General features: G+C 41.0%; 2 protein-coding genes across 3 annotated transcripts in view; both read left to right on the top strand.

Moving 5' to 3' along the window:
• Window positions 1–11,451, top strand: part of itgb1a (integrin, beta 1a) — a 34,999-nt gene extending 23,548 nt beyond the window's left edge. Inside the window, exons 9-17 of one of the 2 annotated variants that reach the window (XM_085762628.1) lie at window positions 2,117–2,206; window positions 2,428–2,568; window positions 2,655–2,857; window positions 3,623–3,861; window positions 4,691–4,913; window positions 6,506–6,741; window positions 7,396–7,562; window positions 9,619–9,696; window positions 10,086–11,451. In XM_085762628.1, coding sequence (XP_085618754.1) covers window positions 2,117–2,206; window positions 2,428–2,568; window positions 2,655–2,857; window positions 3,623–3,861; window positions 4,691–4,913; window positions 6,506–6,741; window positions 7,396–7,562; window positions 9,619–9,696 — 1,377 coding nt within the window. In that variant the 3' untranslated portion in view covers window positions 10,086–11,451. The remainder of the gene's footprint in view (window positions 1–2,116; window positions 2,207–2,427; window positions 2,569–2,654; window positions 2,858–3,622; window positions 3,862–4,690; window positions 4,914–6,505; window positions 6,742–7,395; window positions 7,563–9,618; window positions 9,697–10,085) is intronic. The other variant, XM_085762629.1, reaches the window with a different exon arrangement.
• A 1,590-nt stretch (window positions 11,452–13,041) lies between these two features.
• Window positions 13,042–25,451, top strand: LOC146966276 (ras-related protein Rab-18). Its single transcript, XM_085762841.1, has 7 exons — window positions 13,042–13,223; window positions 16,330–16,385; window positions 20,588–20,649; window positions 21,246–21,318; window positions 22,043–22,161; window positions 22,569–22,635; window positions 23,283–25,451. Exons 1-7 carry the CDS (start codon window positions 13,156–13,158, stop codon window positions 23,450–23,452), a joined length of 615 nt encoding a protein of 204 aa, XP_085618967.1. The 5' UTR covers window positions 13,042–13,155; the 3' UTR covers window positions 23,453–25,451.
• Window positions 25,452–26,001: the final 550 nt, after the last annotated feature.

The raw sequence follows: 26,001 nt of genomic DNA, 5'->3' as shown, positions 1-26,001 counted from the left end.
TTTTTCTTTCCAAGGGCATTTTTAAATTGTATTTTATTGTTTTCATATATTTCACTGATCGCAATTATGGAATGCGAGTGTGTGTTTTATTGAAAGCGAGGCTGGTGTGCCTATGAAAATAGGTTACAGTGGGTTTTTTAAGTGCTGTGGCTGCCTACAAGCAAATCTCATATTGTCTCTGTACAAAGACAACAAAGACCTTTTTAAATGTGAAAACAGTGGAGACCTATTCAAGATTTGCGTTTGGGCAACAATAACAGGAAACATCGAAATTAATTTATTCATGGCCACATTAAGTGAAATTATTAACTTTACCGATTATCCATCTGATTATCTGTCCTGCTGCGAGCACACAACTTCTCAGGGTATCCGCGGATCCTTAAAAAGTCTTAAATTCATGTATCTAAAATTAAGGCCTTAAAAAGTATTACATTTATTAGAAAATTCAAAGATGGTCTTAAATATATAATATATAATACACAGCATCATTAAATATGTATGCACTTAATCTTTTATATGAAATAACAGGGTATCCGCGGGGTCTTAAAAAATCTAAAATTTGAAAATCTAAATTTTAGGTCTTAAAATGTCTTAAATTTGTTGAATTATTGTGTTCAAGTCTTAAATAATTTTAGTCTCGCATTTGCCCCTAAAAAAAAATACATGTGTGAACCGGGAAAATCACAAAAAAGAAAGAGCACAACCTGCGATTGGTCAAAAACTACAAATCCCACAATTCTCTGGCCTCAACAATAACAGTAGTTAGTGTAAGTAAGGGAGAGTGGAGCTGTCGGTGAAAAGAGGAAACAACGCCACGTCTGGTCCTGTCCTATGTTGTTCTTTCACACCGTCACCGTTTATTCGTTACGTCCGCGGTGTAAAAGGCCGTGACGCAAAGACGCGATTAGGCGCGAGACGCGGTATACGCGACTTTTTTTTTTTGCGACGCAATACACGCGATTTCTTTATGGCGACGGGACCTTCGCGTCTTCGTCTATTTCATCGTGTTTGGTGGGAAGACCCACAAGGGGCTTCCCACCAAACACGAGGAACGCTTTTTTTTCGCTCGAGTTGTGACGCGCGACCAAACGCGAGATACGCGGTTTATCGCTCATTTTGACTTTGTGTAAATTAGCGTGTTCACGAGCTCGCCCATTTTCACTACAACAACAACATTTCTGCTCTCATCAACCATGGTTGAGGTCACAACGCTGCGCTGTACCTGCTCTGGAAGAGTTCCGGGCTGATGAGCTACAGAGACTTTAGAGTCTAAAGGAGCAGTGCGTCGCTGTGTCGGACTGTTTGGATTTAATGCAGAAGCTGCACAGAGTCAGGTGAGCAGAAGCTCAGGACAAACACTTCGCTCCAGGACATAATGTAGCTACACCTCACATGTTCTTGTCTTTTACCTCAAGGAGATTAAAGTAGTGTCTGTACTTTCCCTCTGAACTCGGCAGCTTCCCTCTGCTAGTTTGTGTGTGTGAGGCTAAACTGCGTGCGTGTGTGGTTTGTGTACAAACTGAACACTGCCTCTGATTGGCTTAGCGTGAAACCTTACTCTGCCTCAACCAATCATCATCACTTATGCGGTTGTCTCGTCCCTCCCTACTCCTCCCTCCCCTCACCAAAGGAGAGAAGGAAAAAGAAAAACAGTTTAGCAGCTTCTGTGGCTGAGATGAGCCAAGTCGGAGGAGAACGGCTTCACTGAGTAGTTTGTAACGCGCCTCATTTAATTGTCGGTAACGGTAACGGCGTTGTAACGGTGGAAATAGTAATTAGTTAGATTACTCGTTACTGAAAAAAATAACGCCGTTAGTAACGCCGTTTATTTTAACGCCGTTATTCCCATCACTGACGTCTGCACACACAGTAGCCTCGACGCGCCTCAAGTTGGTGTTTTTTAATTTCATCCAAATCTGGAATCTGGAATGAAATTATCAATCCAGATTTTATTTTTGGGGCGCTGCTCTGATGTGATGCATTTGTGCGCTGGAGTTGATACAACTATTTAACGTTGGTCCTTGCTGTTGCTGCTAATGGAGATTCCAGAGATCCTGAGATAAACATAGTTTTGATAAAGCTTTGTACTAAACTAAACGTCTCTCCCTCTCCTCAGGAACTGAAAAATCTGATACCGAAGTCTGCAGTGGGCACTCTGTCTGCCAACTCAAGCAACGTAATCAACCTCATTATAGACGCTTACAATGTAAGTACACTGTGGAGATTGTTGACCATAAGAACTTTATCGTTTACTCACATGAACCACATTGCAGCGTTCAGTATTTTTGGAACAGCTGAAGGTCTTTCCAAAGACATATTCTCCTCTAATCCCGTGTTAAGCCTTTGTGTATCGTGATCTGTCAAAATAAAAACCACCAGATGACAGGAAATAACAACCCTCGTGTTGTTATCGTTTGTTCTTGGCAGTCTCTCTCCTCCGAGGTTATTCTGGAGAACAGCAAGCTTCCAGAGGGAGTGACCATCGCGTACACTTCCCGCTGTAAGAACGGACTGATCAGCGAGGGGGAAAACGGACGAAAGTGCTCCAATATCTCCATCGGAGACGAGGTGAGGTTTGGGAAACGTCTCGTCCTGGCTTATAGCTTATAAATACCGTGTCAGTTGTCACTCAGCATCTTTTTTTATTGCTACAGGTGACGTTTAGCATCAGTGTGACAGCGAAGGGCTGCCCCAAAGAAGGCAAGTCCGAGACCATAAAGATAAAGCCCCTGGGATTCACAGAGGAAGTGGAGATTACCCTTAAATTCATCTGTGAGTGTGAATGCCACAGGGAGGGCGTCGTCAACAGTCCGCTCTGCCACAACGGCAACGGGACGTACGAGTGCGGAGCCTGCAAGTAAGTCAGCCGACATGTGGACAACGTTTACCGCATTTACCGTGTTTCAAATACATAAAAAAACAACCGCAACCTAGGTTTAGGTTTAGGTTTAGGTTTATTTATTTAGCACACATTTATATCCGATGGTGCAAGGAGGGAACGAAGCCGATTGGCTTGTACATAAGTTCCACACCCCTGTCACTAATTACAACAAAACAAATTTCTATGGCTAACAAATAAACAGAGAGGAAAAAAAGGAGATAAAGTGCATACATAACCAACGTTATATGAGCAAAATGAGCAAAAATGAGGAGATAGAGAACAAAGTGATCAGTAACACTGCAAAAACTCAAAATCTTACCAAGAATTTCTAGTTAAAACAAATCTAATTTTACTAAAAATAAGACTTGTCACATTAAAAAGAATTTTTTTTAATTTTTTAGACACTTTTTACTTCTTTCAAGCATATTTTCACTTGAAATAAGTAGAAAAATCTGATAGTGGAGCAAGTTTTTCTTATTACGAGCACAAAAAACTTGCTTTCACTGGCAGATTTTTATTTATTTCAATTGAAAATTAGTTTGAAGCAAGCGAAAACTGTCTAATAACAAGTTAATTTTTAGGTGATGAGTCTTATTTTAAGTGAAAAGAGATTAGTTTTGACTGAAATTGAGACATTTTGACAAGAAATAAGACAAATATTCTTGGAAAGATTTTGAGTTTTTGCAGTGAACAAATAGATACAATGGAAATAAGGTACAAAAAATTTCCCCCTTGCCTCAGGTGTAACGAGGGACGCGTGGGCCGACAGTGCGAGTGCAGCAGCAACGACGTGGCCACGGAGGACATGGACCGGACCTGCCGCAAGGACAACGGCACCGACATCTGCAGCAACAACGGCGACTGCGTGTGCGGCACCTGCGAGTGCAAGAAGAGAGACAACCCCGAGGAGAGGTACAGCGGACAGTACTGCGAGTGTGACAACTTCAACTGCGACCGCTCGGGAAACAAACTGTGTGGAGGTGAGCACAGAGAAGATCATCTCTCTGCATTGAAGATCTTTTTGCACCGTTAGCCATCCTTTTACCGGACATTTTTGTCCACCTCTCACACTTTCCCAACTCCTTAATCCCAAATTTTTGGCAAGGAGGTGTATTTTTGGATAAACTCTGGATGTCCCGAGTTTCAGAATGAAAGTCCATTTGTTGGACCCGTAATGCATTTTAACCAGATCCATGACCCTTCAATGGGTTTTTTAATGTATTTTAAAGTAAAAGTTTTAACTAACAGATATCACCATGAAACTTCCCAAGTTTATCACTCACATTAAGACAAATATTTTTTGTGTTACAAGTTTTGTCAAATTTTATGTTTAAATATGTAAATGAGGCAATATCTAATGAAATATGCGCTAATTTCCAGAACCGAAATCTGAACAATGGATAAAGCCCCTTTTCAAAATTCTTGTTTTATTTTGTTGACATATTAGAGTCAGAAGTTTTCACTGAGGGGATTTTGGATATCTCTTTTTATCACTCTGTAAATGAGAAAATACTGACACCAGCCCTAAAAAAAAATCTAATTTCGCTTTTTTTGTTTTTGTTTTTTGGAATAAAATGTTGTATGGATGATATATCAACAATCCCCTCTGGAAAAACCTTCAGAATATAGACATGAATAAAAAATAATAAAGTAAAATAATAAAATAAAAACATAGTATGAGAAATCATGTGTTTTTGCAGCTAAAGCAACTGGCCAGGGAGGGGTTTGTCCAGGGGCCATGGGTAGGGTAAAAATTGAGGGAGTATCTAACATCATACTTTTGTTTTTTGTGTTTTTTTTATTTCCTAGGACACGGAACCTGTGAGTGCAGAGTGTGTGTGTGTGAGCCCATGTGGACAGGAAGCGCCTGTGATTGTTCCCTAGACAACAGCACATGCATGGCCAGCAACAAGCAGGTGTGTAACGGCAGAGGTGATTGTGAATGTGGCCTCTGTAAGTGCACCGACGCCAAGTTCCAGGGTCCCACCTGTGAAGCCTGCCCCACCTGTCCAGGAGTCTGCACCGAGCACAAGTAAGTCTGAACGGCACAGATACTAGAAGATACTTCAAATTATTAAAGGGATACTCCACCCAAAATCGATAATTTCACCAATTTTCTACTCACCGTCATGCCAAGAAAGGGTTTGGAGAACTTTCGGAGTTATCAAAACGCTTTAGGAGTTCCAGGGGGGGTCCGGCTGGCAACGGATTTTCATATAATGGCGGTGGATAGAGTTCACTTTTGAATCGTCCAAAACACACACTATGAAACATCCAGATACCTCCATACTGCTCGTCTGTACTGACCCAAGTGTCCTGAAGCCGCCACAAGGAAAAGTTGTTGGGAATAAATGAATTTGATCTCTGCTTTTAGCCTTGTTGTAGCAGTAGCTCCCAGTGGCTCTGCATCTCGCAGCAAATCTTGTGCAGCCACTGGGAGCTACTGCTACAACAAGGATAAAAACAGAGATCAAATTCATTTTTTCAGAACAACTTTTCCATGTGGCGGCTTCAGGACACTTGGGTCAGTACAGACGAGCAGTATGGAGGTATCTGGATGTTTCATAGTGTGTGTTTTGGACGATTCAAAAGTGAACTCTATCTGCCGCCATTATATGAAATCCCGTTGCCAGCCGAACCCCCCCTGGAACTCCTAAAGTGTTTTGATAACTCAGAAAGTTCTCCAAAACCTTCCTTGGCATGACGGTGAGTAGAAAATTATCGATTTGGGTGAAGCATCCCTTTAAGTCTGTCTTGTAGCGTAATTTCGGGTTGTTCTTTTTACTCCTCTGCCCTGTATTAAGAAACTAAAGGTCTAAATATTGGCTGAAGATCATCTGTAGCTTCATCAGTTCGTCTTCTTTGTGTTTTTGGGCTGTGAGTTCCTGTCTGGGCTGCAGCACAGGGATATTTCCCAGTATTCATACTGTATGTACGTAGGCGAGTTGCTGGGACACAATACCAATAATAAACCGAGGCATGACTGCCAGGTCACAGATGATCCAGACTAATGCCTCCTTATATTAGCTTTGGCTGAACTTTCAATTTTATTTTTACACAACAGGGAGGGACTGTTGAGCACATCCCCTAACCCTCACAATGTGATCACTCCATCATGATACCACCACAAGTCTTAAAACATTCTGTATTTATGAAATTTAAGAGAGATGGACTTGATTCAATAGCTCAAAACTACCAGTTAACATATTTTATGTATGTATGATACACAGGCCAAGCCAAAGGGAGAAATTAAAACTTCTACTCCAATATTTCACACAAAATTCAAGAAAAAATGTTTTGTTTTGGCTTTATTAGGCCTGGTTTTAGTAAATAGTTGCTCACTAGAGGAACTTGCTGTAAAATTGTCACATTTTTGAGTTTTCTTCAATATTAATGAAATGCAGTAATGCTCCTCTGTCTGTTCATGGGTTTATTGCACACTGGAAGTGGTAATAGCTCATTTAGTGTATTTCTACTGATGATGAATGACCAGAGTTACGATAAAAAAGGATAATGAGTGGATGTAGGGGAGTAATAATAATATAATATAATAATAATAATGTCATGCCTTAAGATTGGACTTAACTCGATGGCTAACTAACGGCGACGCTTCCTCCCCTGCAGAGAGTGCGTCCAGTGCCGGGCGTTCGGCACGGGTGAGATGAAGGACGTGTGCGAGCGGAACTGCAGCTACTTCAACCTGATCAAAGTGAAGGACAGAGACAAGCTGCCGCAGCCCAACGACGCCTCGTACCCGGTGATGCACTGCAAGGAGAGGGACGCCAACGACTGCTGGTTCTACTACACCTACGCCGTCAACAACAACACGGAGAAGGAGGTCCATGTGGTGGACACGCTGGGTGAGCGGAGACACGGACCGGACTGGACCGGATCGGACCGGACCGGGGGTGTGGGTGGGAGGTTTCTGTTACAGACTCAGAGGCACTGCAAAAACTCAAATATCTTACCAAGATAAAAGTCTTAATTCTAGTCAAAATGTCATTTCTAGTCAAAACAAATCTAATTATACTTAAAATAAGACTCATCACATAAAAAGTAGCTTGTTTTTAGACAGTTTTTACTTTTTTCAATCATATATTTACTTGAAATAAGTAGAAAACTGATAGTGGAGCACATTTTTCACAAAAAACTTGCTTTCACTGGCAGAACTTTCTACTTATTTCAAGTGAAAATTAGTTTGAAACAAGTGAAAATGATCTAAAAACAAGTAAATTTTTAGGTGATGAGTCTTATTTTAAGTGGAAAGAGATTAGTTTTGACTAGAAATGAGACATTTTGACAAAAAATAAGACAAATATTCTTAAAAAGATTTTGAGTTTTTGCAGTGGGAGGCTAATTACAGGGACTGTGGTGGTTGGGCCGTAAAAATAGGTCATTTGTTTATTTATATACGGCCGCCTGAGGGTTTGGTTTTTCCCATGGTTCTGTTATTTTTTGCACCGTTTGTTATTCGAAGCTATGTCTCAACACTGTTGTGTGTTTTTTTTTTTCAGACTGCCCCGCCGGCCCCGACATCGTCCCGATCATCGCAGGTGTGGTCGCCGGCATCGTCCTGATTGGCTTAGCCCTGCTGCTCATCTGGAAGCTGCTGATGATCATTCATGACAGGAGAGAGTTCGCCAAGTTCGAGAAGGAAAAGATGAACGCCAAATGGGATACGGTGAGAGGCTTGGAAGTGCAACCGGCGGCTCTGTGAAAGATGAGTCGGGGTTGATTTGATTCTTTCTCTTTCACCTCTGGGCCGGAGGTTTGTTTTGAGTGATTTCAGTGTGGAAAAACAGGTGTTGTTTGGCCACAAAGCCAGCCACTGTCAGGGAGTGAACTTGAGAAGATCATTTTGTTGTTCGTTTAGCAGCAGATGAGATTCGCAGACTTGTTGATATCGTTTCAAAGTGTCTCGCATTCCCTCAGAGTCCCACAGCTGCAGAAACAGCATGGATCTGTTGCTTTTGAATGCCGCTCAAAATAAAAAGGGGGAAAATGTCAGAGACTGTACTTTTTTGGGAATGTTATGCACTCTGAGCATAGCTGGGTTTTTTCTTTTCTTTTCTTTTTTTCTGAGGAGTGGCCACAGCTCCTCCCCTCCATGCTTCCTCCCCTCTGCAGCATCACCAGCCAACATCAATAGGACAGAAAGCTCAGAGCTCAGCACAACTAGTATGCAGTGCTGTGCCTCCACCTAGTGGCGGAACGGTGTCATAGCAACAGTGTGTGTGTGCGTGTTTTTTTATGTATAATACAGATGGCTCACAGTCTGTCTTATTACCATGGGCAGGGCGGTCTATGGCTAAGCTTCCCTTTAATTTAGAGAAACTAGAAACTCTGACTGACCTGCGTCTCCTGACAAGATAACAAGGCAAAGCAGAAGATTTAAGACCCTGTGTCAGCTGCTTCCTGTTTTCTCTTACAGATGCAACCACACTATAGTATTTTTTTTTCTCTCTCAATCATGTTTTACTTAGTCACTACTATGTGAAAAAAAACATGATTGAGTGAGAAAAAACAGGCCTACTTGACCCTTTCCAACCCATTTCTAAAATATAATATAATATAAAATAAAACCTAGATATGTTTAAGCTTCCTGAAAGTTTTTTTTTCTTCATTTTATGTGGTCTTCAAATATGAAAAGCAGAACGATTTAGGTAAACACTTGATTAGATTTATTTATCTATGTGAAGAAATTAAAAGAATACCATTTGCAATAAAAATATGTTAATGATTCAAAGGATGTCAGGCTGAGTGGTTGGCCGGGCCCCCACACATTTTCACCTCACCAAATCTGGCCCTCTTTGCAAAAAGTTTGGGCACCCCTGACTTAGTGAAATAAAAAAATTATTATGATGTGACACAATCAGGTAATGTTCAGGTTAAATTAATGTTTCCTTATCTCTTAGAGAGAAGGTGCAGACCAAAAAGTACATAATGTAGTTCTGTCAAACAATTCAACTTTTTAATCACGATTAATCTCAGCATTTTTCTGAGTTAATAGTGATTAATCGCTCGAAGTGACAGTAACTCAGTGTATTGTGTTGTAGAAAAAACAAATAGAAAGTATAAGCAGCATCCAGTGATGTAATACCGGTGGTATTTAAGCAGCACTGTTTGATCAACAGGAAGAACAAGTTCTCTAGTGTAGAAGCACGAAGATCAAAAACATAAGCAGAGTTTTCTGTGATGTTATAAAACGGCGCAGCGCATAAAAATATTCATGTAAGATAGAATATGCATTAAAATACCATACAAAGGGGTGCGTCTTATTCATCCACAGTCGTAAGACCATTCTGCATTGGTTTGAGGTCACTAGGTCACATGACCTGGAAGCTATTGAAAAAAAAGAAGTTATTTTTTCCTAAAAATATTAATTTAAAATAGAATAAGCACAAAAAAATACCATACGAAGGGGTGAGTCTTGTTCATCTAGAGTAGTAAGACCATTCTGCATTGGTTTGGGGTCAGTGGGTCACATAAAAACGCTTCAGACATTAGTGAACATCCATGTTTGGTACAGACCTGTCACTGTATCACAAACGTACATTATATTAGTGATATGAGGCATCTCTTCATCTTTGTTTCTTGCAGTCTTCCCTTCATTTCATTCCCTCTCTACTTATTTCTTTGTTGTTCCTTTTTCTTTCCTTTTGTTATTCCTTTGTTTTTCTCTGCCGTTGTTCTTTTTCCATGTCAACCTTCCTCTGTCCTCATTTCTCTACCTGTAGCAAGAGAACCCCATATACAAGAGTCCTATCAATCAGTTCCAGAACCCGAGCTATGGACGTAGAGCCGCTGCCCTTTAAGTTTGTATCTCTCCTCCTCCTTCTCCACTTGATTTTCCTGCATGGCCTGTTTCTGTTTCTGTCTGTCTCTGCACTCTCTTTGCCTTTTCACCCAGTTGTCAGTCAGTTATCTACATATCTTTTTTTATTTTATTTATACGTGCATGAGTGTGCACAAAACCTGTTCAGTGATATAAAACGTCTGCAGGATACAAAAACAAAAACCCTCATCTTGGTAAGTAAATAAAAGGTGTGGTTTTTTTAGCTCCTAATATTTGGTGTTTTGTCACAGAGGCATGACTGTGTGCTGAGTGTGATTATTACAGCATATAAAAAGTGTTTGTCGTGAACTAATAAAACTATAAAATGAATATAACTGACCTTTTTTTTTTTAATCTTTGTTTCCCCAGGGTGAAAATCCCATCTACAAAAGCGCTGTCACGACTGTGGTCAATCCCAAATATGAAGGAAAATGTTAACGTCAGCACCGAACGTTGGTCACATTGAAACGATGAAAACTCTGCTACCGAGCGTTTGACATCTGCAGTATTTTGAGTTTGTTTGGGTACTGAGGTGGATTTCATCACGTCATTTCTTTCTTGTCGCTTTATCATTTATAATTGTACCATTCAGCCACTGCATCTGTATTTTTAACTAACACTTTATGATCTATCGGCATTTTTGTTTGTATTTTAGATGTACAGTATACAATTATGTGTATATACTTTAAAGTTTCATATCTGCAGAAGTTGATGAAATGATGGTGTGTGTGTGTTTTTTCTTTTTCCTGCCACAGGACTGGTATGGGCAGACGTTTTAGCTTTTTTTTTTTCTTTTTTTTTAATTTTTACAACACAGTGTGGACATTATAGATAAACAGCATATGTACAAGAATTCCTCAGCTTCTGTCTGTCCCTCAGATGTTTAGTCTATGTCTGTCATTCGTTTTTTTTTTTGTTTGTCTCTGTGCACTGACTTCCTATGTGTGTGTGTGTTTCTGTGTCTCAGACAGGACCTGAGTTTAATATGTAAATTGTCAGCCATATAGCAGCACATTATGTCAATGTGTGTGTGTATATTAGAAAACAAACTGCAACAGGAAATATTGAATAATATTTAGCATTCAACTTAGATTGGACAATATGTGTTGAATAGTTGTAAATGTGGTTTTAAACTGCAGCTTAGAAAACATCCAATGTTTGAAATTTTTTTTATTGCACTCTTACTGAGTACTGTTAAATATCTTCAAGGACTAAATAAATACACAAGATGAATATTAATATCAACTTTTATTATCTGTATTGTTGATATTCTATCACAAAGGGATTGTATACCACTTGATCAAATTATGAAATATGGCGGTCTTGAACAATCAAAGGATTTGTATAGTTATGATACAAGATGCAATTAACTATTGAAATATTATTATTATTATTGTGTGTGCTAACTGCAGTAACTTTATTACTCACTCTCAGGTTTCCTCTCCTTCCCTGTGTTCTTGTCAAGTTATACGCCAAAAACATGTTTTCTGTCAGCTTGTTCACTTGTTGTGGGTCAGTTTTGTTGGTCACATGTTTTTTAGACTGTAAAAAATGAATCTCTAGACTGTTAGGTCAGCCTTTGATATGCTTTCACACCCAAATGCCTCTGAAGTGCAACACATGCCCTTTTACAGTATCGTTTTCAAAGTGCCTTTTATTTCAGTACCATGTTTTCTCTCTCCGTGCTGTTTATGAGTTATTTATTAAATAAAGTACAAGAAATGTACAAAAAAAAGTACAAAACATGTCTGTTTGTGTGGCAAAAACATAACTCTACTGTATAAAATCTTTTTTTTGTATTATCAGGTTTGCATCCCCGTTTTTCACAATGAGAACCTGCAAAGTGAGTAATGATATTTTACATCTGAAGGCTGGAGGCCCTGGTGTTTTTGAAGATCATTTGTACTGAACCTGGGGCAGCAGGTAGTTAATTACCAACAAGTAAATGAATAATTCAGCTGATCTGAAGGCCAAAAAATTATATTTAATAAGCAAATTGAGAGCAATGCCTAGTGGTTATTTGGACATGCATCACCACATTGTACTTGAGTTAAAAAACAAACAAACCTGTATATAGACTTTGTTCATCCCACAGTGTGAAAATATGTGAAATCATCATCCATCTATCCGTTCAAAACACAGACTATGTACATTATGCACAACTTAAATAAGAATGGAGCATAAATATAAAAAGCCTAGTAGTAAATGAAATAGAGCTAATAGCATTGGACCAGATGGAATAAATATTGCACAGCACTATTTATAAAAAGTGATTAAAATGGCATGTTTTTCCTTATTTTAACAAGAGAAATTATATTTTGTAGAGGCAGTCATTTGAAATCAATTATATAATGGTTTAGTAGTAGTAGTTTATTTCGGTCAAATGCACATGTTGTGAAAAGCAACTATCAGTCAAACAGTCATCACTAATCTTCCTTCCAGACTATATTAAATCAAACGTATATGTCCACAACTATGGCATATGCCAAAAATAGTAGGCTGAAGCTATTGAGCTTGTACATGCCTACACTTTAATCCTACTCATGTATTAAGCCTTAACTATTTAGATTTCAATGGTGCAAAAAACAAAAAAATAGATCATAATAACCCCATAATCCATCCAAAAAAAGGCATATTCAATACATTACTAGTACTGTATATTCACTACAATAAATGACTCGCAATGCAACACAATGCAGACTGGAAGCTGCGTTTGGACTGCACTGAATCATATTTAGGAGTTGTTTTCTAATGTTTTCTCTCCCACCTCAATATTAGAAACACATCCCAGTTAAGTGCAGCCCACTAAGCACAACCTCAGCTATAAACATACAGCTGAACGCTTCAGAGTTTTCACAAGAACTGGCCTTTTATAAGCCTTGTAGAAAAAAAAAAATAGATCATAATAACCCCATAATCCATCCAAAAAAAGGCATATTCAATACATTACTATATGTACTGTATATTCACTACAATAAATGACTCAGCAGATACAGATTGTAGTTGTATAGCAAAACATGTAATTCAGCCCTGTTTGTACATTTCAACTACTTATTAGAATAAATAATAAAATCCATATTAGAAAGAACAATCAATAGACAGACTGTACTGATGTTGTATAATATTACGGACACACATTTGACGCCATAGTCATGTGTGTAGTAGGTGTCATGTATTCATTATGTTGCAAGAGGGTCCACATCGTTACGTAATCATGGACTCATCGTGTTCACGTTGTCAGTGTCGACTACAGCGGAAGTGTCGGGAAACTGACACCGGATATGGTTGAAGTGAGACATCTTACCGAGACGCAGCTGACACAACTAACTATCTCTGCTGCTGCTGCTGTAAACAGGAGTAGTTTATAGCGTCGGACGTGTGTTTAACGGTGTGTTTGAGCCGTTTTATCGACAGTAACACGACCGGACGTGAGGGGGAAATGGAGGACGACACGTTAACGACGCTGAAAATCCTGATAATAGGAGAAAGCGGCGTTGGGAAGTCCAGGTAAAAAGATATTTCACCCGAAAAAATTGATGTCGTGGCTCGGTCGGTGCTAGCGTTAGCAAGCTGCTGCTAGCTTTGTTTGTAACCAACCTAATGTGTTACGATGCTCAAAGCTGATACAGCGGTTTTATATAATGTAATCCTCTTCTTTTTTTTCTTTTTTTTATATAAAACATGTCACATTGTTAAGTTATTGTGTTGTTGTTGGTAAAACATGGCGTTGTTGGGTGTGTTAGCTGAACCGTTAGCCTCATGTTTGTCCGTGACGTCATCATCGTTTGACATAGTTGGATGACAGTTACCTAATATCTATGTTAAGGATATATGATTAATAGTCATGATTAATCGACTTTTGTGCAGTGTTTCTATTAATAATCACTGCTGTAGCATCTCTAAGATCAAGTGGCCCCACACACAGCTGGTATTTATTTAAAGGTTAAAGAGATAGTTCAACATTTTTGCCAAATTCGCCTATCACTAGCTATAATCCCTATAATCATAGGTGTAGGTGTATTACCTTTAATTATCGGTGCATGTTGTTTTGAGATAGGCAGGGCAGAGAAGTGAGCTGCTCAGTGAACACAATGGAGGTGAACGGTACAGGTCAACCTGTCCCTCATCAAACTCATCAAATACACAATCCAACAACTCCACAACGCTCTGGTGGACAAGCTGTGACCTTCACATTCACCACGCTATGAGGTAATCATGTATAATTATGTAACATTACGACACTGGAAGCAAATACTCTGAACTACTTGTGCTTTTGAAATCCCTCCGCCCAGCAGCCGTGTCTGGAAAGTAGTTCCGGCTGCATTTACCTTGAAAACAAAGCTGTCTCATAACATAACATTATTATCTCATAGCGTGGTGAATGTGCAGGTCACAACCTCTACAAGAGAGCGTTTTAGTGTTGTTGGATTCTGTATATGATGAGGGACAGGGGACCTGTACCGTTCACCTCCATTGTGTTCACTGAGCAGCTCACGTCTCTGCCCCGCCGATCTCAAAATAACATGCACCGATAATTAAAGGTAATGAACCTACTGCTATATGACTATAGCATACTATGGCAATAGACGAATTTGCCAACATGTTGAACTATCCCTTTAAGTGAGCTTCTGTAAATTGGCTGTATAGCTTTTTCTTTCCTTTACCACACATTTGATTTATGTCATTATACTGTAATCAGGGGGACCTCGTTAGCGACCACAAATCAGCTTAATATTCAAAGCAGAGTATATAATGTTTTTACCAACTTTTCTTTACCCTGGCTGTTTATACGACCGTGGTGCAGCTTTGCCAGCAAGTCAGGTTTTTCTTTTTCTGGGTCTCCATCATGATGACAGACTGTGGTCCAGACTGCGTGAAAGATTCCTGATAGCCGGCCTGAGCCATCAACCATCACATTGCAAACTATGGTATCGAGTACAGTCTTCCATCCTGCCAGAGCCAGAACCAGAGTCAGAGTCAGAGCCAGAGCTAGAGCACGGTACATAGATAATGAGCTGCTGCTCCAAGCTTTAAATGTAAGCCTTTTGATAAGTTTTGATAACCGTCCAGCCAAAAGCACAATCATTTTTCAGTGCACACTGATGACATAGCCTTAAGTCCTCAAAATAACACGCTGCAACATGAATCAGAGAAGGATATATGCCTTTTTTTTTTGATTTTTTTTGCATGGTAAATTCCAAGACCAGCAAGATCAACAAGGGATCAATTGTTGCAGAGGACATGGGAATACACACTCCTTTTGGATCGGCCCCGTGTTAGCCCAGGAGGTTGTAAATAATCTCCAATGTTAGTGGAAGTACATGTTGTTTAGATCTCATACTGTCAGCATGAATGTTCCCACAGTGTAGGTAAGAAATTATTATATTATTATTATAACTCTTTTTCTCCATTCTCTCCTCCTGTAGCGACTCACTCTCTTGGCATTATCATATTTCATTTATTGATCATAACTGAAGTAATGTCGTGGCGAGCGTGTGCCTGTTTTTAGTTTTACGGAATTTCTGCTTTTTTCCTTTCACCTTTTTTTATCCCCGCGGTCCTGGGTGATGGCAAACACCGAGGAGGGACTGAGTTGATGTCAACACTGTAACGTAGACCCGAGTTTGCTTATATTTCTTGAAAACAGACGCCGTTTGTGCGTCCAGCTGCCTGCTGCTAGTGCATCACACTCCAGCCAGGGGGAATCATTTCCATAAAGTCATTTTGTGTTATTATTAAATACGCTTTTTTCTTTTTTTCTTTTTTTTTGTTTAACACTAATAAACGAACTCAGACTCAGATTAGTTTCGAATGTCATTGTTTGAATGTTCCCGAGCCAGTTGCGCTGTTGTCAAAAAGACACACCAAGTCGACTTTTTTGAAAATCTTACAAATACTTTGAATTTGTTTCCCCTTGCAATCTGTGGACCCCCACTCCTCTCCCCCTCCGCCCCCACTCCCCCCTTCCCTCCAGATCATCAGGGAGATGTCTGCACTGCCTGGCAACAAACAACACACACGTTTTATTTTACCTGGACGAAATGAACACAAGTTTTTTTTTTTTTTTTACCTCAGCGGTCTCCCAGCACCGCTCATCTGTTGTATGGACCTGAGACAATAAACACTCCTTGCTCCAGCAACCCCCCCTCCCCCTCCCCACCACAACCCCCCCTCCTCCCTTTTGATGGCCCTTGAGGGGAAAATAAGAACATTATACATGGGTCAAGGGAAAAGAGTGAGCTTATCCCCATCATCATCGCCATGATTAGTGCCTTTGCACATGATTAGTCATAGTTAAGAAATGAACCCTGTCCTCCTGAATACAATCTAGTGATGATATCATCTGGACCTTGTGTATGTGTGTGTCTCTGTGTGTGTATGTGTGTGTGTTTTCGGTTCATAACGCAAGTGAAAGACAAAGTGATCAATAGAAACAGAAAAGGGATACCGTATTAGATAAGTCTGGAGCTGCAGGACAAGTTATGAGTCAGACAAATGGAAACCTGATGATGATCCCAGACTGACTTGAAGAGGAAAGGGCGACTCTGCCGTGTTTGTGAGTGATTAATAATGGGCCCTAATCTCCTTTTTGTTTCCTTCCTCCTGTCAACAGCCTCCTCTTGAGGTTCACAGACGACACGTTTGATCCAGAACAGGCAGCAACAATAGGTGAGTAATAACAACACAACACAATCTGAGCTCAGCAGCAACAAAGACATGAAATAGAAAATATAAGCAAGCAGGGTTCCCACGCTATCCTGGAAAACCTGCAAAATGGTTGACCAGTTTTCCAGTCATAGAAAACACATGGAAATTGAGGAAAAAAAAGTCAAATGTCCTGAAAAAGCTTGAAAACTAGCGACTATTGTCTCCTCTGCTGATAAATTTGTCTTAATTTCTAAGCATGTAAGAGATTATTTCATAATAAGATAAGTTAGAGCCATTGATTGTACACTTTTAAATCAGACTTCTGGGGTAGATAGAAGAATAAACAGAAACAAACTGTCCAAAATAAGTTACAACTGTGCAAAAGACGTCTCCAAAAATGATTTAAAGAAAAGAGTGTGAACCCTGATAAGACTCACAAGCAAATGCAACGCAATGGAGACTGGAAGCTGCGTTTGGACTCCACTGAATCATATTTAGGAGTTGTTTTCTAATGTTTTCTCTCCCACCTCAATATTAGAAACACATCCCAGTTAAATGCAGCCCACTAAGCTCAACCTCAGCTATAAACATACAGCTGAACGCTTCAGAGTTTTCACAAGAACTGGCCTTTTATAAGCCTCGTAAAGGCCGTAGCACTGGATTGCATTTAATTGTATAGGAGTATATTATAATAATAATAATAAACCATCCAGGGAGCGTACGTTAAATAATAAGTAAGTAAATTTTCAGTCAGAATTTCCCTGGAGCTTCATTAATGTTAAAGCAATTTGCTCCTGACGTTGATGAACCCGGTGGTCAAACTGCACAACACAGTCTAATATCATTAAAACACTTTAAATCCGCTGCAGTCCGTTCTGCCTCACAGACGCTGTAAATGGAAATGTGTTGTTTATTTAATTTGTTGTTGTTTAAAACTGAAGAGATGTGTGTTTTATTAAGTGCAGCAACTTTTTACTCAGGTCTCTAAGAGTTTCCAAAAATCATTTTAACACAGACGTCTATTAAATAAGTCCGCGGAGCCGTCTGCGCTGTGTCTCGCTCAGACAGATAGTCACTATTGATTTGCTGAGCGATAGTGAAATAGATGAATCACCGCCGGTCCACGTGTGTGACCTCACTGTAAAACAGTCTGGCAGAACAACCGGGATTCATCTGGGGACTAACGAGGGAGAGAAAGTTCATCATGTCTGTCAGGAGGAGGAGGAGGAGGATATTTTTTGCTCCGTTCGTTCATCTGTCCGTCCTTCCACCACCACCACCACCACATTGTATTCAGTTTTTAACAACCGTGAACGACTACAATGGCTTCCATATTCAGTAAATTGGACGTAAACTGGTGTTCTCTGTGTGCTTCCTCCTCCTCCTCGCCCGCCCGGAGGCCCCACTCTGAGGCTGCTGCTGGCAGATACCGAACATCGCATTGAGCAACAAATCCACAGCACACTTGTTATCTGCTCCAGAACCAGAATTGGCTCGAACCGGACACACACTTTCTCTCTCACTCTCTCTCCTTCAACTCGTGTCTGTTGCATGCTACAGTATTTATTGCGAATATAATTTAAAGCCTGAAATTAAAAGTCAGACTTTTTTTTTTTTAATAGTGGAATCGCAAAAGTCAAGTCGAGGTCGAAAGCACAGACATGTTGCCTTCAGGGATGTCTGTCTGCTGTTCAACAGAAGGTATGAGCGACTTGGCAAAGCTGCAGGTCGAAGCCACCGCGTCACAACTAAACTTAATGAGGAGTGTGAAGAACAAAACAATGAAATAAAAGCTACAGTGCAGCAGACGAAACGATGCATCTTATCTGGTCAGAGGGCAAGCACAGTGGTACATTACTTTTTTCTCTTTTTTTTTTTACAAGTGGAGTTTTTTCCACTTTATGGTAGACCTGCAAATGACATCAGCTTATTTAATGGCATAAATCATGTGATGCACCAAGGACACATCTGCTAGTTTTTCATGTGGTCTTGAGACTGTAACTACCTTAATGGGTTTATTCTCATGAAAGCATCGAACAGTTTCGAAATGTGTCGCCTTTTACGACGAGATATGGAATTAATTTTTCTTCTCTCTCCCTCTCCCTCCCTGATCCCGACCCCTCCCTTAACTAATGTGACTTTTTATTCAAAGCTTGTATCCCACAAAGCTGTCTTTGTTAAAACAACCCAACAGCACAGATTCCACAAGGTTGAAACAGTAAAAACACATTTTCGTCAAGGTCAACGCATGGATCGCTACTGTTGTACTTGGCCATCTGCGATTCTTCGCAAAACAGATGTCTTCATTTGGACTTAAGTTTCTCTCAATGACTCAAGTCCCCTCAGATTCAGACAAAAAAATCACTTCTAATCCAGTATCACTTGATCTCCGTTCAAGTATTTTCGCTCTCACCACGTAAAAGCAGTTCATCTGAGGTCGTATTTCTCTCCACGAGTGGAGTCTTCTCAGTCCATTGTCACATTATCACCCATAGAGTTGGCCAGAATATTAGTTACGCAAGAATTAATGACTGTAACTGTCTTTTGGTCTTAATGGGGGATGAAGATGAGCAGCTGTCATCATTTAAGAGACTTAAGAAAAGGTAAAAGGACACACAAGAAGTCGAATTTGATCTTAAAGACGTAGCTCTGATTAGAGATGGGTAAAACTAGGGTTTAAAACTGTTGCATCATTTCACATTAAACTCAGTTTATTTATTTAAACTGAGTTTAATCAACAGAGACAAGTGCATGGAGGGGGCATTAAGTGTTTACAGATGTTTTTTCCAGAATAAAACATCACCTTACAGCTCGCTAGTTAAAACAAATTGCTGGTGTTTCTGCCGTTGGCCCAGTCAGCTCTGAAATACTTTAATTCAAAAGCGTCTTCATAAAACTCAAGCTGGGTCGAGTTTATCTCTCAATTTTCTCCGACAAACTTGATTTTGGACGATCCATCCCAAAAACCACAGGCGTTGTAAAAGTTAAACCACCTCAACTGGCGAAGTTTTGGTGCAGCAAACTCAAAATGAACCATAGTTTGGTGCAGAATTTCAACTCAAACCGCAATTTAATCAAATCTAAAGTTAAACCCTGTCAGTGCTGCAATCCGCTCTTATTGTTTCTGAATGTCGCAGGATGCTGTAGTCGTGTATGTATTTATTTATTTCTATTGAGGTCCACCTGCAGAGATGGCTGCAGCCTTGACTTGTAGTGGTGGTGGCGTCTTGTTGTGATGTGAAATAACAAACAGATGCAGCCGCTGTGAGTCTTGAGTTTATAGTAAACGAAAGCAGGAGATCCTGGTGGTGCAGGTTCATGGAAATGTTTAGTGTAAAAACTCTTCCCCTCCTCTGCACTGCAGCGTCCCGGCGACCCCGCTGCTCCTCACAAAGAGCTGCTTGTTGTGATTGACCGTGTGAACAAATACATCTACAGTGTCTACGTGTGTGTGTGTCATATATCCCCCCCGTCCCAGCCTGTCTTCATGTCCTCACCCCTCCTCCTCCTCTTTTTTTTCTCCCTCCTCTTCTTCTGTTTGGCTCTAGACTCCACCGCCCCAGATGTAAAAACAGGGCCCATCACAAGTGTACATTTCCCTGGTAAATCTGTCAGTGGATGCTAATACTCGGGCCAATTTGTCATCCAGACGCTGCACACTCTGCGCACCCAGACACTGCACAAAGGCAATAGAGGAGATTTACTTGTTGAGGGGAAGGGGGACAACATTGTTATTTTCATGTAAATGTCTGCTCCTCTGGGACCTGGCAGGGATTTTGGGGGTTGATTCATCGCTGTCTGAGCCGTTTCACAGGTGGCGGATTTTTCTATATATATTTCTTTCTTTCATACAGACCTGTATTGGGGGTTTTTTTTTATGTCTTATTTTGTTTTTTCAACTGAGGATATTAAACCACGCCATCCTTTTCATGCTTAATCTGAATACATAGTCCATAATAATAGCCATAATTCAAATACAGGACATGGGGGTGGGCGCGGTGCCAGTGCGAGGGGTTAACGCGAGTTCACAGACATTGTGTGGTATGTGTGTTTTGACAATTCATCACGGGTAATCATAGTCTGTCACCGTGATAATATTCTTGGCAGTAATTGGTCCAAAACCTGTAAGAGTCATCATCATACTGGTACCGGCGCATGAGGTCACACAGCCGGAGGTATGACTGATGATGGGCTGTCTTCTTCTTCTTCTTCTCGTTGTCTAGGTGTCGACTTTAAAGTGAAGACCATCTCCGTGGACGGCAACAAGGCGAAGTTGGCCATATGGGTGAGCAGCAACACACACGTACAGAGATTCATCTGCAGCACAAAGTCTGGTTGCACTGCAAAAACTCAAAATCTTACCAAGAATATCTGTCTTATTTCTTGTCAAAATGTCTCATTTCTAGTCAAAACTAATCTCTTTCCACCTAAAAATTAACTTTTTAGACAATTTGCACTTGTTTCAAACAAATTTTCACTTGACTTTTCACTTTGTGCTTGTAATAAGAAAGAAACACTTGCTCCACTATCAAATTTTTCTACTTATTTCAAGTGAAAATATGCTTGAAAGAAGTAAAACGTGTCTAAAAACAAGTATAATGAGATTAGTTTTGACTATAAATGACATTTTGATTAAAAATAAGACAAATATTCTTGGTAAGATTTGGAGTTTTTGCTGTGCGTTCTCTCATGTGACCAGAAGATGGCGCTTGTGTTACACCGTTTCCACTCTACATGCAATTTGCTGCTCTGAGGGACAGAGAGGAGTCAGACTTGTTGTTTATCTGCCCTGGTTTTCCTTCTGTTCGAGCCACCAGCCTTTTTCTTTTTTTTTTCCCCTGAGTGTGTGTCCAGCAGCTCTGAGCTGGTTGTGTTTTGCAGGACACTGCAGGACAGGAGCGTTTCCGAACCCTGACGCCGAGTTACTACCGAGGTGCCCAGGGAGTCATCTTGGGTAAGCCAAGCTGTTGACGCCATCATGTGTGTGTGTGAGTGCAATGTGTGTGTGTGTTTGCCCTCTTTGCTCCAGAGTCAGGCTCCTGGTTGTAAAAAGAGTGATGACTTTTCATCCTGTGACCCACACACACGCACGCACACACACCCGCTCGCCTGTCTTTCTGGAAGCTGGTTTATACCCTCCTCATATGGACATGCATATACAACACACACACTCTCTCCTTCTCTCTCACACACACACACGCACGCACACAGGAACTTAGTTAAACCTCTAAAACAGACTTCCTCTGAAGCCCATCATGGTTTCTGACCGGTCTAATGATGCAGCAGGGTCCAAAAGTCTGAGACCGGTGTGAATCAGAAGGCGCCTCGCTGCAGCACCGGGATCGCCACAGCTCCCACTGTGATCCTATCAGAACACTTTGATCCCCTTTTTGCTTTTTATCAACCATGTGCTTTTGGTTAGTCCTGAATTATTGTAGTACATAATCAAGATTTGTTTGTTAAAAGTTAAATATGTCTTTGCCTTTAAGCAGAGAAATACACTTTACAATGCGCGCCCTGTTGGATCTAATCACTGTTTAGAAGTTAACGATCCCCTACAGTCGTTCTGTTACGGCTTGCATCTATATAATAATCCCCCACTCTGCCATATTGTTCTGATGTTATAATGTGTATATAGATGAGCAATTTACTGTAGGTTGTTATTGTTTTTTCCACAGTGTATGATGTCACACGGCGAGAAACCTTTACCAAGCTGGATAACTGGCTGAACGAGCTGGAGACATACTGCACGAGGAACGACCTTGTGAAAATGCTTGTCGGAAACAAAATTGATAAGGTGCGTGAGTTGTGTGTACTGTACGTGTTCGCACTCGCTCCGACAACAAGGTTGTTTGATTAGATATCAGCCGCTCATTAAGATACATGTACTGTATGTCATCAGAGCTTTTTGCCTTGGTTTAAGCTGTTATGACCAAAGAAACTCCACAAAGTGAGACTGGGATCAAAAAAACAGGGAAATAAAGTGCCAGAAATTAAAAAAATAAAATAAAAATCGCTTTGATAAATGGCTGAGCACCACGCATAAAAACACCCACTAAGTAGAGCATTATGAATTTATTGTGTCCTGTTCTTTGTCTACGAAAAAAACTCACTTTTCCCTCCCTGCCCCGTGACGACCACAGCGGGATGACGGCTCCGCCCCCGGCAGACCTCAAATAAGTCATTACCTCTCTTTTGTTTTAGGAAAACCACGAGCTAGACAGGGCCGAAGGGCTGAAGTTTGCAAGAAAACATTCCATGCTTTTTATAGGTAAGTCGGGAGGATTCCCCGCTCCGCGCAGATCTGCTGGGCATGAGTTACAGCAGACTGTTACAAAGGGGAAACAGCTTTTGAAATAACTATCATACTTGCTGAGGAATGCTTGCATAGTTCTATTTATAAAACGGGCTTCGTATATCATCCTCCATGTGCTCTTGTTTTCTCTCCCCGCGCCTTTTTTATGCTTTTTATTTTTCACAGTCGAAACGACACACACTGTTAAACAACTGAGAAAAAGAAAGAGAAGATATTTTTGTTAAAAATGGCACAAGCTCGCTCTGCTCCTTCCAAGGCATTTCCTAATGTATTATTTCAGATTTGGCTTTCTAAATGAGATTTATTTCTTAATCCTGTGGCCGTTACTATTGTGTTTCTGGTTATCATCACACAGTGGAGTGGTGGGTGTTAACTAGATCTCCTAATAACCTCCTAAGGTCCACTATTAGTGTCTGGACATGACAGTTATTGTATTATTGAGACATTTTCCACCACCACCGCATGATGACATCAAGATGCAGACATTAACAGTTGTTGTATCTGTGTCTCATTTTCTTTTCTATTTCCATCCACCTCCTCCAACACGCCCTGTTCCCCCCTCCTCCTCTTCTTCCTCCTCCTCCTCCTCCTCCTCCTCCCAGAGGCGAGTGCGAAGACCAGAGACGGTGTCCAGTGTGCGTTCGAGGAGCTGGTGGAGAAGATCATCCAGACTCCCGGTCTGTGGCAGAGCGAGAACCACGGCCGAGGAGTGCAGCTCACCGACGAGGACGCGGGAGGCGAAAGCTGCGGCGGCTACTGCTCTCTGGTCTAGACGACGATGACGACGACGATTGACGACGACGCACACACAAAGTACACAAACAGGTCCACACACACACAGATGTTCAAACATACACGTGTGAATACCTCACACACTCAAACACTAACATAAACACACACTTGAAAGAACAAACCCCCCCTTCCTCTTCCTCCTCCCACTGTGTTGCTGTCCTGAGCTGAGCGTCCGACTCAGACATGAAGGCAGTGGAGGTCTGACTTCGTCCCACACACTCTACCTACACACACAAACACAAACACACACACACACAGAGTACTTTTTGCACACTTTCTAATAGCAACGCTGCGCTAAAGATGCAAAAAAAATGCAGCTCAGCCTTCCTCTTGATAGAATCTGAGCGAGTTGACTCTCCTCTTGTTTTGTTTCGAGCTTCTTCAGTTTATTGCAGTTTCAGTCAGAACCTCGGTCAAAGACGACACCTGTTTTCTCACGTCCTCCTCGTTGTGCTCGGAGGTTTTTTAAACTCTTAAACAGGACGGATCAGTCCGCAAAAGTGGAAACCAAAGTTTGTCAGACAAAAAGGCGAAATCTCTGAACATGGGAAACGGATAAAACATTTTTTTGTTTTGTTTTTGACAGAGGCTCCTCTTTCTTCGTCTCCAGCATGCTTTTTTTTTTGTTTTTCGGAGCATCTCGCCTTAGCAAGCACATCGTATCAGTGCAGGGCCGATTTTTCTCCACTTTTGTCTTTCCTCTGTCACCCTCTCCTCTCTCCCCTCTTCCCCCTACTCCATCAAGCACACAGACTCTTATTATATGAACATTATGCTGCTTATAGAGAAGCTTATCAAGCCGTCCCATCTCCCGCTCCATCTCAGCCGCCGTGAGCCGGATCATGCGTCTCTCCGTGTTGTCCACACGACTGCCTCATTTCTTCAGAATATAATAATAATAGAGTTACCAAGTGGTTGGAATGACGTTTTACTGCTTTTATTGACTTGGACTTCAAACCTTTTTGGTGTGTTTTGAAGAGTGTATAAATCAAAGAGATTGGCACCAGCAAGCTTTCCACAGAAGAAAAGAAGAAGAGGGAACCTCTTAAAATTGCACGCCTTTTTTGTAACGAGTTGTTTTAATGGAGTGCGACCTACTTGTGCTCCCCCCACTCAGACAGATAATATCAGTAATATCACAAGCACTGCTACAGCCTTTCATATAGATCCCCCCCCCTCTCTTTCTCTTTCTCTTTCTGTACAGACACAAAGGAAAAGTGTTCAATATTAAACAGGGCAGTGAGTCATAAGGGTGTTTCCACTGAATTTGGAAAATCAAAGCGCTGAGCTCCACATTGCTAATGGATTTCACAGCACTCCTATCTCTGTGTTTGTATCCGAGAGGCGGTTTATAAATGTACTGTACCCCCCCCCCGACCCCCCGCCACCGACCCCCCCTCCGACTGTGTTTGTAGTATTCGAGTGCTGGTATATATACGGTCTGAGAAATTCTGGGAAATGTAGTTGTAGTTCTGAGACTGAGAGCTCGGCGTCTTTAACAGGGATGGTGAGAATGACATGGCCGACGGGAGCATGTCTCATCACAGATGGGAATTATTTTTTAAAAGTTAAATTTTTAATTGCATGAGAAATTCTGCGTGCCATTTATTTTTATTTTTATTTTTCATGTTTTGTTTTGTTTGTCCAGTGAATGACCCTCGGAGGCTGTTTACTATAAACACATTAACTTATATTTAGCTGGAAATAAAATATTAAACATGCAGGTTTACCATTTCAGTTTAATGGTACTGTGAAATAATAATAAGGAAGAAAAAAAGTAGGCTTTTACTTATTAAGCTTTCTTTTTTTGTGCGTTCAGCAGTTTGTTAAAACCTGTAAAAGTTGTACATTGTGTGTATGTGAGGAATTTGGTGGGATAATAATTCCTGTATGAATTGTAAAAGCTGAATGTAAACATATTTCACTACAAACCGCCTGATGTATTAAACTTAAATAAAAACCTTTTTTTAAGTGAAAAAGATGTCGGTGTTGATCCAGATTCCAGTTTTTCTGTTGTTGTCGTCGACTGCGGCTCGACTTTGATTAATAACGAACAAGTCCTCGCACCAGATGAACCAATAACTCTGCTGCCACCGTTGCCATGTTGGAAATGTCGCTGTTAGGTGACGGGTTTTTCACTCAGCGCCCCTTCACATTCCTGCGTCCTCAGAATAAAGACTCGTGTTTAAACAGTGTCCGAGGAAGCCCCCGGACCCCAGACGTGTGATCTATCTAAATCATCTTTTTGGCAGACTTCTCAGGAAACACCACCACAGCCATAACTCACTCTACCAGTGCTTTAACTGGGATGTGCATAATTCCTGGGCGATTATGAAAGGGCCAGAGGGTGGGGAGGGGGAGAGGGGAGGGGGGGGCTGGCAGCCAGAGCGAGTCCAGGCAGCCGTCTGGAAATATGTCTCAGTCAAACAACAACGGAGGCATACAGCGTAATAATGCCTTCATGTGGTCCAACCATGTGCCGAGCCGCAGCGCTGCCGTTTCCTCGTGCCTACGCTGGAAAAACATCAG

This window comes from Trachurus japonicus, chromosome 20 (assembly GCF_045865225.1).
Source record: "Trachurus japonicus isolate A0001 chromosome 20, Traja_1.0".
NCBI lineage: Eukaryota > Metazoa > Chordata > Actinopteri > Carangiformes > Carangidae > Trachurus > Trachurus japonicus.
Note: the sequence above shows the minus strand (reverse complement) of the source record. Positions and strands in the feature narration are given on the sequence as shown.

Excerpts from the sequence above, each read along its gene's own strand:
- LOC146966276 (XM_085762841.1), top strand. The coding sequence starts at position 13,156 with ATGGAGGACGACACGTTAACGACGCTGAAAATCCTGATAATAGGAGAA. Across the intron at positions 21,319-22,042 it reads TGCCCAGGGAGTCATCTTGG|TGTATGATGTCACACGGCGA; the intron begins GTAAGCCAAGCT and ends TTTTTTCCACAG. Across the intron at positions 22,162-22,568 it reads TCGGAAACAAAATTGATAAG|GAAAACCACGAGCTAGACAG; the intron begins GTGCGTGAGTTG and ends CTTTTGTTTTAG.